Genomic DNA, 13233 nt, shown 5'->3' on the forward strand with positions numbered 1-13233 from the left:
ATTAAAACACGAAATATCGAAATATTTTTCATAAACAAGAAATTGCTACATTTGGAGGCGCGCACGCTGTAAAAGGTGTTTACGCTGGGTCGATTTTTTTATTTTTATTTTTACTTTGGCGCATATTACGTTTGCGTGCTGCTGTTCGCGACGCGCAAATCGCAGATCGCTCCGCACCCAACCGACCGACGTATCGAACGCGTAAGCTGACAAACATACAGACAGAGCACAGCTGTGATCTGCCGCTGATGATGCTGTCTGTGTGGGTTGGGCGCGATGCGCGTTGTTTCGGCAACCCGTTTTTGCGGATACAGTGCGGTGGGTTTACGTCCGTATTGCCAACGGATGTATTTGTTTATTTGTCTGTTTTTGTTGTTGGAAGATATATATACATGTATGTATGTGGCAATCACCGCAAAACGATTTGCATTTATTTTGGTTTCGATTTTCGTTTTCAATACACTGCCGCCTAATAACAATGCACATATACATGTAAATATAGCTATTCCCAAGCGGAAGTGTGCGTTCAAATACACCCACATGCCCATTGTACCGCTTTATTACGCCCCTTTCACCCTGCATCAACAAGTCGCAGTTACTTAGTAATATCGTATATCGAAATCGTAAACTTTATCTTATGTGTGTTTTCTTTCTTTTCTCTCCTCTTTCCAGATCAGTTCGTGTATATTCGTTCAGTCGTTCGTTCGTAGCGGTTTACACTACAGCTAGCCAGCCAGCTAGCAGCTAGCGCAACTTGATTAGCAGCGAGCAGCTTATTGGGCGACCCAGCGACCCAGTGTCGCAGCAGTCATATTTCCGTGTGGCGTTGGTCAACACAAACAATTAAAATCGTGCACGCGTCTCTGGTTCAAAATGAAAATGCTTCCCGTACAGCTGTCGTTGAATCCGCAGCTCGGTCTGTGGAGTGATATGTTGTGGCGTTGCCCGCCGGCGCCCTCCAGCCAATTGGCTGAACTGAAGACACAATTGCCGCCATCGTTGCCATCTGATCCGCGTTTGTGGGGTCGCGAAGATGTCACCGTCTTTTTACGCTTCTGCGAACGTGAATTCGATCTACCGAAAGTGGATCATGATCTCTTCCAAATGAACGGCAAAGCGCTTTGTCTGCTTACACGCGCCGACTTCGGCCACCGTTGTCCGGGCGCTGGTGATGTATTACACAATGTGCTGCAAATGCTCATCATCGAGTCCCACATGATGCAATGGCATTTACCCAACAGTCCGGTCACACCGACCAGTCGTTATCCATTGTCGCCGCATAGCCATCCACAGACGCCCACATGGCCACCAATTGGCGCACCACCAGACAGTCCATTTCACAATGCCCATATGCATCATTTCATGGCGCCCAATTCGGTAACGCTCAGCCCGCCACCGTCGGTGGACTCACAAGCCAGCAGCCCGCCACAAAGCCAGGAACAAAATTTAGCTGTTGCCGCCGCCGCCGCAGCAGCTGCCGCTGTCGCTTCAGTGAGCGGTGCCAGCACGAGCAGCAGCAGTAGTAGCAGCACTAGTAGCGGTAGCAGTAACAGCGGTTTGGGCGTGACCAGCAGCAGCGCCAACGGTAATCTGTTGCCACCGGCCATCTCGGTTACAATGAGTAGCGGTAACGGTTATCCAGCACATCATGCGACCGCCAGCACGGGCGCCAGCAGCAATCAATCCGATTCTGATGAGGAAGGCAGTTACTCAGAGTTAGCAGCGGCCAATAGTTTGTCCAAGAGCAGCGCAGCGGCTGCAGTTGTGGCAGCACATTACAGCGCCAGTCCGCCAACAACGCCCATATTAAAAGATATGCCGCAGAGCTTGTCGCAACAGATTACAAACAGTTTTGTCAATTCGTGGTCACAGAACCAGGCCGCACAGGCTATAAGCCAGAAGTATCAGCCGAATGGCAGCAGTGGCGGTTCAGTTTCGGCGCCGACGACGCCAAGCTATATGCAGCCTGTGAAACGCGAATTCTTCCCGGAAACCACAGAGCCCAATACAAGTGAGTTGAAAATATTCTGAGCGCAAACCTTTGTAGATTTAAGTAATTTTTTTGCAAAAACTAACATCACCTTTTCGCTCTCCCTCTCTTTCTCTGTCTCTCTTTGCTCAGATGGTCGTTTGCTGTGGGATTTCCTGCAACAATTGCTCAACGATCGCAATCAGAAGTACAGCGATTTGATCGCGTGGAAGTGTCGCGACACTGGTGTCTTCAAGATCGTCGATCCAGCCGGTTTGGCCAAGCTTTGGGGCATACAAAAGAATCATCTATCCATGAACTATGATAAAATGTCGCGCGCGCTACGCTACTACTATCGCGTGAATATATTACGTAAGGTCCAGGGCGAACGCCACTGCTACCAGTTTCTGCGCAATCCAACCGAGCTCAAGAATATCAAAAACATCTCATTGCTCCGACAATCCGTTGCAGGCAATGGCGGTGCAACAACAGCAGCTGGTGGTGCTAACAATGCCAACAGCGCCAATAACAGCAATAGCAACAACAACAATAATAGCAACAATAATAGCAATACAAATAACGGTAACAACAGCAATCAGCCAGCCAGTACAAATTTGAACAGTACAAATTGGACTTTGCCGCATCCACAATCGCCGCAGCGTCACCCAGCCGCGCATGGCAATAACGGTAATGGCAACGGCAGCGCCAACAACAGCAACAGCCTGAGCCACAACCACAATCACAGCAATGGCCTCAACAATCCGCACATGAGTCTACCAGCGATTTCACAATCCGCCGCTGCTGCTGCTGTAGCCGCTGCGGCTGCGGCCGCCTACGGTCCACCACCCACATCGCCGCTCTTCATGCACGCCATCAACGGTGCCTTCCAATACTTATCCAATCCGACGGGCGCACCGCCCAACTCGCCCGCAATGCCACACACCCCAAGTGAAAAATTCCAATTCGGCGCCTTAAAAGTGGAACACAACAGTGGTTCACGTTCGCCCGATCACGGTGACGAGATGAAACCCACAGATCTAAGTGTCTCGGGCAACAGCAGCGAAAAGCGGCCTTACTCAAGTCCCTCGGCGGAGGATTGCTATCCGTAAGTACAAACATAAATAGCAAGCGCTTAACAGCACAGCAGCTCATAAATCTCTCTCTCTCTCTCTCTCTCTCTCAATCATCTCTAAAACAGACTCATACGCAACGCTGACGGTCTGACCACAATCAAATTGATACGCTACAATAATGAGAGCCACGAATCAAGTGTCGCCAAACAAGCCGCGCACGAGCAACAACAACAACACCACCAGCAAGCGCATGCCGAACGGCAACAACAAGCGGAACAGCAACACCAGCAACAACAACACCATACACCCATGGATCATATGGACAATGATGGCAATGATGAGGACAGCGTCCATGCTGCTGCCACAGCAGAGAGCAATAAATATGGCGCCGTCAATCTAATGCCAACCGATCTGCGGAAGTAAACGACGTGTGGAAGGGACACAGTGATAGGAGCTAACTAATATGACAATATGCAACAAGAAGACGATGGTGAGCCAGAGCCGAGCCACAAGCAATTACATACGTGAGTCTAAGTTGCTGACACACACACACACACACATCAACAATAATGCCAGGACAATCATTCGTAGTTAAGTGGAGAGTACTGTGAGGGGTGTGTGGGCGTGAGAGAGTAACTCAGGAGTGCGCGTAATTATAGGTGGCAGGCAATTAGTGATATGAAATAACTGTTGCAGTACCCAATAACTGTTGGGAGAAGTCTCCAAAAAAGTTCTTCTGCTCCAGTGCCAAATCTACGTTTGTATGTGTGCTCAAGCATCGTCTAAGTTGCATGAAACTCAATAACTAACAATTCCACGGGAATTCACTCGCCCATTACCAGCGTCGTCAAGTGATCATGCTCTGCTCAGTTATGATTCATTTGCAGTGACGCAGTTATTGCACTTCAGTCAAATTAACATTTGTTTATGTATGTAAGTGGCAAGAAGTTGCACGTTTTTTATTATTATTAAATTATATAACGTAATGATCGTAGTGATTGGAAGTGTGCAAGCACACAGGCAGATATTTGCAAACAAATACATACTCACATGCATATGTCTAGAACAGCATTGATAGTATGTATGTATGAAAGTATATAAAATAATTAGTATAGTAGTTGCAAATGTATGCGTTAATATATATGTATATACATATATAAATATATATATATACATTTATATACATATATATATAGTACATATATACATAGTTAAGCGTTTTGTATAGTTTATAAATGTAGACGCGTATATTTATGTTTAGATACATATATTATACTAATATATTATATATATTATAAGAAAATATAAATTTAAAAAATATATATAAGTATATATGAAGGTATATATTTACAATAACTTCAACTGTTTAACAAATAGATGTATACACATATGTATGTACATACATATGATGTATATATTGACAAAATAATTAACAATATAGTTATATATGTATGTATATGCATAAATGCATAGCTAAAGAAATGGTATATATAAATAGTACTCGTATATATATGCATATGGTATGTATATATGTAATAATAAAAGTAAGAATAAATATACTCATTAATATTTCAAAAACATAAATTTGAACACTCACAGACACACACACACACACACAATGAACAGCAACTAATTTTTAGATAGTGTATATACATACATATGCTTGCTAATTCAAGCCAATTTAAACTTTTAATTTTATGTTATTTTTTTTATTTTTTTTTATTTTTGTAATTAGTGCAAATTTTTCGTAAATTGTTATATTTGAGCTTTCTTATTCGTATACGAAAAAATATAGTTTTGCCAAATTGTTATTGACTTCTGTGAATGAATCATAGAAAAGTGTGAAAGCTCTGCATTCAAAGTCAAGCAATATAAATTATACTAGTAGCATAAACATGAGCAGATGGAAGCGAAAAGGACATTACAACTGAGCTTGGACACTTGGATGCAAGTAAGCTACAGAGCTTTTTGAACAATAAAAGCTCTTATAGTCAGTTTAAGCGACAAAGAGATGACTGTCCAAAGCGAACCTTAAGATATTAGTCTTAAAGCATTTGAATGCACCGTTTAAGCAAGCAAGCTTAAAGTCCATTTAGTACTAAGCTTTTAAAGGAGTATAACGAGCTATTTCAGAACGACAAGTACAAGAAACCGGAGTTTAAAAAAAAAGCATAATTGTGAAATCTTAGAAGCAAAAATGAGTTAAAGCTCAAGCTGCAAGCTTTCAAAACTTAAAGTTACTTATTGCTAAGCTTGTAAGTTTAAGTGCGTAAGCTTAAAAACGCTCAATTGTGTTCAGAAGCTTGTCTCAAAATTGTTGAAAGCTCAATGACTACGTTTTCGGAGCTAAAAGTAATAAATTCCTAATGTAATTGCATATCGTGAATAAAATTAAAAGCGTAAGTCCGGTCATTTAAGCTGAAAAGCTGTGTGGAAGTTCAAAAGCTCATGGCTACGCAAGTGTGCTATTTTTCAAAGTTCACTAAATTGTTATTGCCGCAAACTGAGCTTAAAATTTTTTAGCCGATTTGAGAAGTTTTTTTTTGTAATTTTTTAAAGTTATAGCCTTGACAAGTGATAAGGCAGAGTTAAATTAACAAGTTAATTTGCAGATTTTTCACATTTTACTGCAGTGTCGTTTACAGAAAGCTTTTAAAAAGCTTTTTGAAAATTTCAAGCTGCATTATTAAATTGAAAGCTCACTGGGAGTACAAAAGTTATAAAATAAAGAATTTTTCGAGAATTTTGCACAGATATTACATAATTATTCTTTTCTTAAATTGAGTGTTTTTTGAAACTCGCTCAAGTTGTCATTTTTCAGACAACCACACGAGGGGTGTAATGTGCCAATTACAGTTTATTAAATAGTAATTTTTTCTAATAGAAAATATGATTTTTTAGCATAAAAATATATGGATACGTGTAAATTTTAGTATAAAAGTTTATATTTTTTAAAATATTTTGAAATTTCTTCCAAGCACTTGCTATCCTTACTTTTAGTAACAACACCATAAAAACAAAAAATAATTATTAGCAAGTAGTAAATATTTTCAATATGTAAAGATGAATTATATACATACATACATACAAAAAAAATTATTTTGCTGTAGTCCACATAAGTGATCCTTTTTAAGCTTTACAATAACGCCTCGGAACAGGTTTCAGCAATGGCGACAATTACACACACAAACACACCCAAACACCCGCATATATGCAACAAACATACATGCATATACATACAAGTATATACATATATACATATGTACATATGTATAGCATATTTGTATGTATGTATAAAAAAGTATGTGCACAGTTAAAATTTACATAAAAAGTAAATATTTGTTTTATTGTTGTTTGTAGTTAAAAAAATAAAATGAAAAATTATATTGAATTTTGCAAAAAAAAAAATAATGCTTAGCGTTGGCGCAGTTATAACAAATATGTATACAACAACAAAATAATAAAAAATTTCACATTTAAGCAAAATAATTTTTAAGTTAAATATCTTAAAATACTCCAAACACACACACAAATACACGCGCATACAGTTAAAATGCTAGCGTTTTTCTTCAAATACATACATACATACATATGTACATGTTTACATACATTTGCTTATGTATATATAGTATGTATGTATGTAGATTAGCAATGTACAAACAACAAAAACAACGCAAAATGTATTAAAAGTAATTATTGTTTTATTAAAAAAAATTAAATAAAAAGTTTTTTTCTGCAAAAAACAAATGTGATAAGAAAAATATGAAAAAGTTGAAATATACATACATACATATACAGAAATGCAAACAAATGCCTCGGCGTCTATGCATTTTAAATTTAATTTTAATTTTTTTATTATAATATGTTTTTTAAAATTTTTATTTTATTTTATTTTTTTTTCTATATATTAACATTTTTTTCTAATTTCGACATTTACTTTTGTAATTTTATTTTTTTGCTAGTTTTATTTTTTAATTTTGTTTTTTTTTTTTAATTTTGATTTGATTTTATATTTTTTTATCTAACAAATAACACGTGTTCATTTCGTTGCTTGAAAATTGGCTTTAAAATAATTAATTAGTGCAGAAAAGTGAACAATAATAATGTTATCATGTAAACGGTATTTTTTACGCGCTTTTACGCATACATATATACATATTATAATTAATTTTTAGTGTAACACAATTGAAAGCTTTTAATTTAATTTGTATATTTTGTGTGTTTTAAATTCAATTTAAACAAAAGGAAAATATTTCTCATCCATTGGCTTCCATTTTCTTTGTGTTAGCACATTAATATTAGTTTTAGCGCATTTTTATTGTAATTTTAAATGTAAAATAAAAAAAAATTATAATATTAATAAATATATATATTTTAACATATAATATATAAATTATTGTTAAGCTTTAGTTTTATACAATACACAATATTAAATATACAAATAAAACAAATAAAAATATGAAATCTTTTATGACGTTGTTTTATTAATATTTTTTTTCTAAAAAATAAGAATTTTTTACTAAATACTGCTCAGTAAATAAACAAACTGTTAAGATATTATTATAATGTTTTATTATTTTTTAAATTTATTTTATTAGTATTTTTTTTAAATATATTTAATTTTTTAAATTTATATTTATATTTTTTGTTTTTATTATTTTTTTTTATTTCTTTGTTTTTATTTATTTTATTATTTTTAAATTTTTGGATTTTCTTAATATTTTTCTTTTTGTATTTTTAATTAACTGTTTGTAGTATTGTTTTTTAAAATTTTTGGTTTTCAATTTGCAAACTTTTAAAATTTTTATAAAAATTAAAATTTTGGCTCACCCTGTTTCTTTTGCCACCAAAACCGACCAAATCCATGCACTGTGTCACCAGCTGCATTACCAGGCGAGCAGCAGCGCACAGTAGGTGGCTGACTTCCGTTTGCCCTGAAGTATGCAACAATTCTGTCACGTTACGTTCACTTCCGTTTTCTTTTCCCGCGAACGGCATTGCATCATACTAGAGGTCGCTGGGCAACGCCCTGTGGTATGCAACCTTTTTCTATTGCACCGCTGACTTCCGTTCAAATGTGCTGGCGACCTGCTGTTGCACTTTGTTCGTCTGGTAGCTCAGTGGCATCTTGGCGTTTTGCACGCAGTGCAAAGTTTTACAAAAATTGCTTGCGAAGTTTGTGGAAATTATTTAATAAAATATATACAAAAAATCATATTTAAAAAATATAATTAAAACAGAAATAAATGATAAATTAGAAAAAAATACAATTAAATAAAAAAAATATATAAAACATAATTTAAAAAAAACTAAAATTAAATTTAAATAAATAGCATTACTTAAAAAAAATATAATTAAATTTAAAAAGATACAAATATTTTAAAAATATATATATTTTTAAATTAAAAAAAAAATTTAAAAAAAAAAAATTCATTAAATTAAAAAAAAACATATTAAATAAAAAAAAAAATTGTTTAAAAAAATGTTTTTAATTATATAACATAGAAATAAAATAAAATTTGAAAACAAATAAAATTAAATTTAAAAAAATAGTATTACATTAAAAAAAATATTATTAAACAAAAATATGTAATTAAATTATACATGTATAATTAAATTAAAAAAAAATTTATTAAATTTAAAAAAAAAATTTATTAAATTTAAAAAAAAATATATAATTATATAAAAAAAATATATAATTATATAAAAAAAATATATAATTAAATAAAAAAAATATATAATTAAATTTAAGAAAAATTAAAATAACATCAAAAGTTTTTTTTTTAATTTGAAAAAAATTAAATTAAATTAAAAAAATTATATAAAAAAAAGTTTAAAATAAAATAAAAAATGGCATTTACCAAGCAGAATAAAAACAATAAAAATTTATTTTCAACAGTTTTATCATATTTTATTCTATTATTTATTCTTCCTCGTCATTTCCAAAAACACATCATCTATGCCTAAGGCATAAAATAAAGGCTGCACTGAGCTATACTGTGCAAATAAAAAATAAGTATATTTTTTAAGTATTTGTTTTTGTGTTTTGATTTCAATTAGGAGTTTCTTCTAATAAAAGCATTGTATGAATACCATCATTTGCTCTCCTTTTTTCTTGTGATAAAGCTTAAATGCTAGGCAAGTAGTGTAGTGCATGATTTGCGTACATATTTTGCATTCCAAACAATTTTTATAAATGGTTTTTTCGACAAAGACTTGACTGCTGGCAGCTACGATGGTCCTTAAATTACAAATGCAACACACTTATATATTTTTTTTCTGTTTTACATGTGTGTGTGTGTGTGTGTTGGTTTGAATCGAAATGCATATTTTTAAAGGTAGTAGTTATTTTTGTTTCGTTTTTTAAAATTGTACATTGCAAATTTACACGTGTAATTAACTAACGGTAACAAACATTTTTACCTAACCAAATTATTATTAAACATTACCGAATTTGTTGAATGCATTGCGCGGAACTACGCGTGAATTTCGAAAAGTTTCGCCACTTCATTTAAATCGTCATATTTCTTATTTTGATTTATAATTGTTCGCGCCAAACCAATACGATTAAATAGATTCCATAATAGAATGCCGACTATTTTATCATTTTTCATATAGAATATAACACCACGGCCATATTCGTCAGCATCTTTTGGATCACACTTAACGTCCGGTGTTTCCGGATTCACAGTTACTGTACTGCCACTGCCGCCACCCTCCATAACAGCTGTTTCGGTTAAGTTATCGGTACGACGTTCTGGACTTGGTGTTGGCAATGTGAAGACACCAACTGTGGGTAGGGAAGCATCAACAAGGCCGATACCCTCATAACCGACCTCTGGACCCAAGTCGGACCAAAACATACTTTGATGATTATAGGCTTTCTCTGTAAAACGAATGTAGTTTTATAAATTGTAAATAAAACTTAATTATATACCAGAGAAAAATTCAAAATTTCTATAAATTACAATAACTCACTTTTGCCAACCATATTTTCACCCGCTAATCTACCCGACACCACCGAATGATCATGGTGCTCCACACGTCGCCGGCCAAGCAACGGATCGTAGAAACAGGATGCATCTCCCGCCTATGCACAGCAGTGAAAATAATATATATTGCAATTAAATTATTAAAAAACAATTCACAAAATTTATTATGCCAAAACTTTACCACAAACAAATTTCGTCTAGCTTCTAGTTCGGCATTAACTACAAAACCGCCCAGACTCCTATCAACCTCCAAGCCTGAGGTTAACGCTATACTTGTATTCGGTTCACAGCCAACGCACACAACAACCTAACGTAAATATGTAAACAAAAGAACATCAATATCACCAACTACAACAATTTTCATATAAATTTACACACCACATCAGTTAAAAGACTCTTTCCATTATTAAGCACCAGTTTGAGCGCTGCTTCATCGCGTTGCGCATTTTTAATCGAGGTCTCCGGCATGACACACACACCCATTGATTCCACTTTGGCAGTAGTCCATTTGCTTAAGTAGGTCGGTAGCACTTTTGACATATTTCCAGATTCTGGAAATATTTGATATATTTTCACTTTCTTATCTTTGGCATAGTTCGCCAGTGAGCAGGCCAACTCGCTGCCAGTAAAGCCATTCCCCACAACTGTAATTGATTTCTTTTCATCGGCATAACGTTTCAAACGTTCAAAATCATCTGGATTGCGATACATCATAACCTTCTCCTTCACACCGGGTGTTGCTTGAGCAAAGATATCGAGATTTTTCGGCGCACAACCTAAACAATATAAATATATGTATATGATTACAATTATACATATGTGTGTGTGTGATTATGTTTTACACACCTGTCGCTATCAAACATTCGTCATAAGTGATTTCATAACCATCAGCTAGTGTTACAATATGTTTGGCTGCATCAATCTTTTTGACAGTGAAGCCTTGTGCAACGGCAATGCCGCCATTCACAGTTTCCATTAGTTTCGTAGGTTCGACAAAGAACTCTTCAGGCTCAAAGAATAAACTAAGAGTTTAGGTAAAATATATTACAGGTTTGCGTTATTTTTTATATAATAATATAATAGTTATAAATACAAATAAATACCTTCTTTCCGTGCCAGTCCACTGTTTGAAACGATAATCTTTTGTAACTTCACCCTTCTCCGCCGAATACCAAAGTTCTTTAGAAAGTGGCGGACGCATGTAAGGTTTTCGCAATTCGTTCGTTATCATAAGTACCTAAAATAATATGTATGTATAAACATGTGTAAAAATATACCTTGTTCAGGGTATAAATATTCACAAATAAAAATCATTGCCACAAATCGCACTGTATAACTAATATGCACACCAATTGTTAATTCACTCATGTTATGTTTTAGCTTTTATAAAACTCACCTTCGCACGCGGATCATTCGATTTGATTGCACGGAATGCTGAAAAACCTGCTGTACCACCTCCGATCAGCAAATATGGTACGTGTTTTGGCAATTCAGCAGAGGTCGCTGGTACTGTAGGTGGTATTGCTGCAGTTGTACCGCATTCTGTGCTGTCGGCGACCTTATGTTTTCGCCGTGTTAATAACCATAACAGCTAAAAAAAAAAGAACAAATCAAAATATTTACAAATGCACAGACGAAATTGTTTATTATTTACATACCAAACCACCTAGACCAAGCGCCGCCAACAAAGCTAGTAGCATTCTAGTTTTTCTGGTTGCCTCATCATCTCCCATAATCGAACCGCCACCTGACGCACCCTTTTTACCACCCGAATCATCTGCACCTTCACCGTCACATGGCTTTTTATCACAAGTTACCTTTTTTCTTTTACTAATATTGCAGTCTTTAGCTTGCAGTAATTCAGCATTCTTAACGCCACCTTTCGAGCCGCCACTCTATAGTTCAAATTATTAAAGAAAAAAGAAAGTGATTAAACAATTACATAAAAATTCTTAACTTCAATTTTTTATTTAAAATTTTGTAGACCATTTTATTCTGCAATTCTGGCTTAGGCGGACAAGGATCTTTAGCAAGTTTTTCAAATTGTGGTTTGCAATGGGGTGATGTGGATGAGGATGAGGATGAAGAGTGGTATGTGGTAGTTGATGGTCGAGTTGCGGAAGAACCAGGAGATGGTGATGCACAGACAGTACTGCCACTTTGGTCATTGCAAACATTTGTACTATTTTTTTTTTGCTCTTCTTCACATGCTTGATTATTGGGAAATTTGTTACGCTGCAATTTGGTACGTGCTTCAAGTGTACGCTTTTTTACCATTTGATATAAGTTGTTGTGACTACTGCGTAACGGCGTTATGGCTGCAAGAAGATATGGCTTTAGTCTTGTTAGTTCATCAATTGTGGCGCCTGTATTGTTTATTGCATATCCTCGACTACTATTTGGCTGCTGATTACTGCACTCACATAAACTTAACCTCAATTTGGTGCGGCCCGGCATCGGAACAACTCCTGCTCGCACATGTGCCAATATGTAGGCCTGCCGGCAGAAACGCACATTTAAGCCTCTGAGGCTATATATACTCATTCCGAATTATAATGGAATTATAAAAAAAGGTTTAATAAATAAATTTTTCAAAACAGAATTATAATGAATGACTGAATTTTCCAGGTGACTGCTTCTTTATCGGCTTTGATTGTCGCGATTTGACAGTTTGAAAGTATGTTTTTCTCACTGGAAGTACAATCATCTGACATTTAACTGTTCCCACTTATCGAATTGGCAATCACAATTTGTGATGCACAGGCAGTGGGTACTCGCGTACCGGGTACTTGTCATTTGTTTAGTAGTCATTTAGAATAAGCTTTATACTCGTAATTTAATTTAATAATTTATATTGTTTAATATGTTAAAATTGGGGTTAAGTAGAATTAATAAAAGATTTTTGGATTCTTAAATTAACAAATACTGGAGTTTCTTTTTGTGTAAATTATTGGCTTTGGAAAATATTATTCGAATATTTGGGTTTTGATAAGAGTCTTGAAAAATAAGGATATGACAATAAGCTATGAAGCGCCAAGGTTTCTTGCGCTAAAATCTTAAACCAAGTTTTGGAAATATTAAAACATTATTAGAAAAGTAGAAATTTCTAATCAAAAGAATGAGCACAAGCATATCAAACAAAAAACAGCTTGTTGTCAACTACACAATGAATACATTTATTATATTTAAGTTAAATTCT

The 13233-nt window shown here is 34.9% G+C and overlaps 2 protein-coding genes across 6 annotated transcripts in view; one reads left to right on the forward strand and one right to left on the reverse strand.

Annotated features, from left to right (window-relative positions):
• The window catches only part of aop (anterior open), a 66584-nt gene extending 59073 nt beyond the window's left edge, over positions 1-7511 (forward strand). For all 3 annotated transcript variants that reach the window (XM_036366935.2, XM_070107582.1, XM_036366934.2), the window contains exons 2-4: positions 673-2011; positions 2123-3074; positions 3168-7511. In XM_036366935.2, coding sequence (XP_036222828.2) covers positions 874-2011; positions 2123-3074; positions 3168-3465 — 2388 coding nt within the window. In that variant the 5' untranslated portion in view covers positions 673-873 and the 3' untranslated portion in view covers positions 3466-7511. The remainder of the gene's footprint in view (positions 1-672; positions 2012-2122; positions 3075-3167) is intronic.
• A 1416-nt stretch (positions 7512-8927) lies between these two features.
• Positions 8928-12703, reverse strand: AIF (Apoptosis inducing factor). 3 transcript variants are annotated; one of them, XM_014233663.3, is made up of 10 exons: positions 12458-12701; positions 12309-12352; positions 11693-11929; positions 11431-11625; positions 11138-11271; positions 10881-11056; positions 10413-10810; positions 10216-10341; positions 10021-10132; positions 8928-9928 (listed from the first exon to the last, which is right to left on the reverse strand). In XM_014233663.3, the coding sequence occupies exons 1-10, from the start codon at positions 12576-12578 to the stop codon at positions 9519-9521; spliced, it is 1953 nt and encodes a 650-aa protein (XP_014089138.1). In that variant the 5' UTR covers positions 12579-12701; the 3' UTR covers positions 8928-9518. The 3 variants fall into 3 exon arrangements, with proteins under 3 accessions (XP_014089138.1, XP_014089134.1, XP_014089137.1); XM_014233659.3 differs by having other exon boundaries at positions 12021-12703; XM_014233662.3 differs by having other exon boundaries at positions 12309-12701.
• Between the last annotated feature and the right edge of the window lie 530 nt (positions 12704-13233).

The sequence above is a fragment of the Bactrocera oleae genome, chromosome 3 (genome assembly GCF_042242935.1).
Source record: "Bactrocera oleae isolate idBacOlea1 chromosome 3, idBacOlea1, whole genome shotgun sequence".
In the NCBI taxonomy this organism is placed as follows: domain Eukaryota; kingdom Metazoa; phylum Arthropoda; class Insecta; order Diptera; family Tephritidae; genus Bactrocera; species Bactrocera oleae.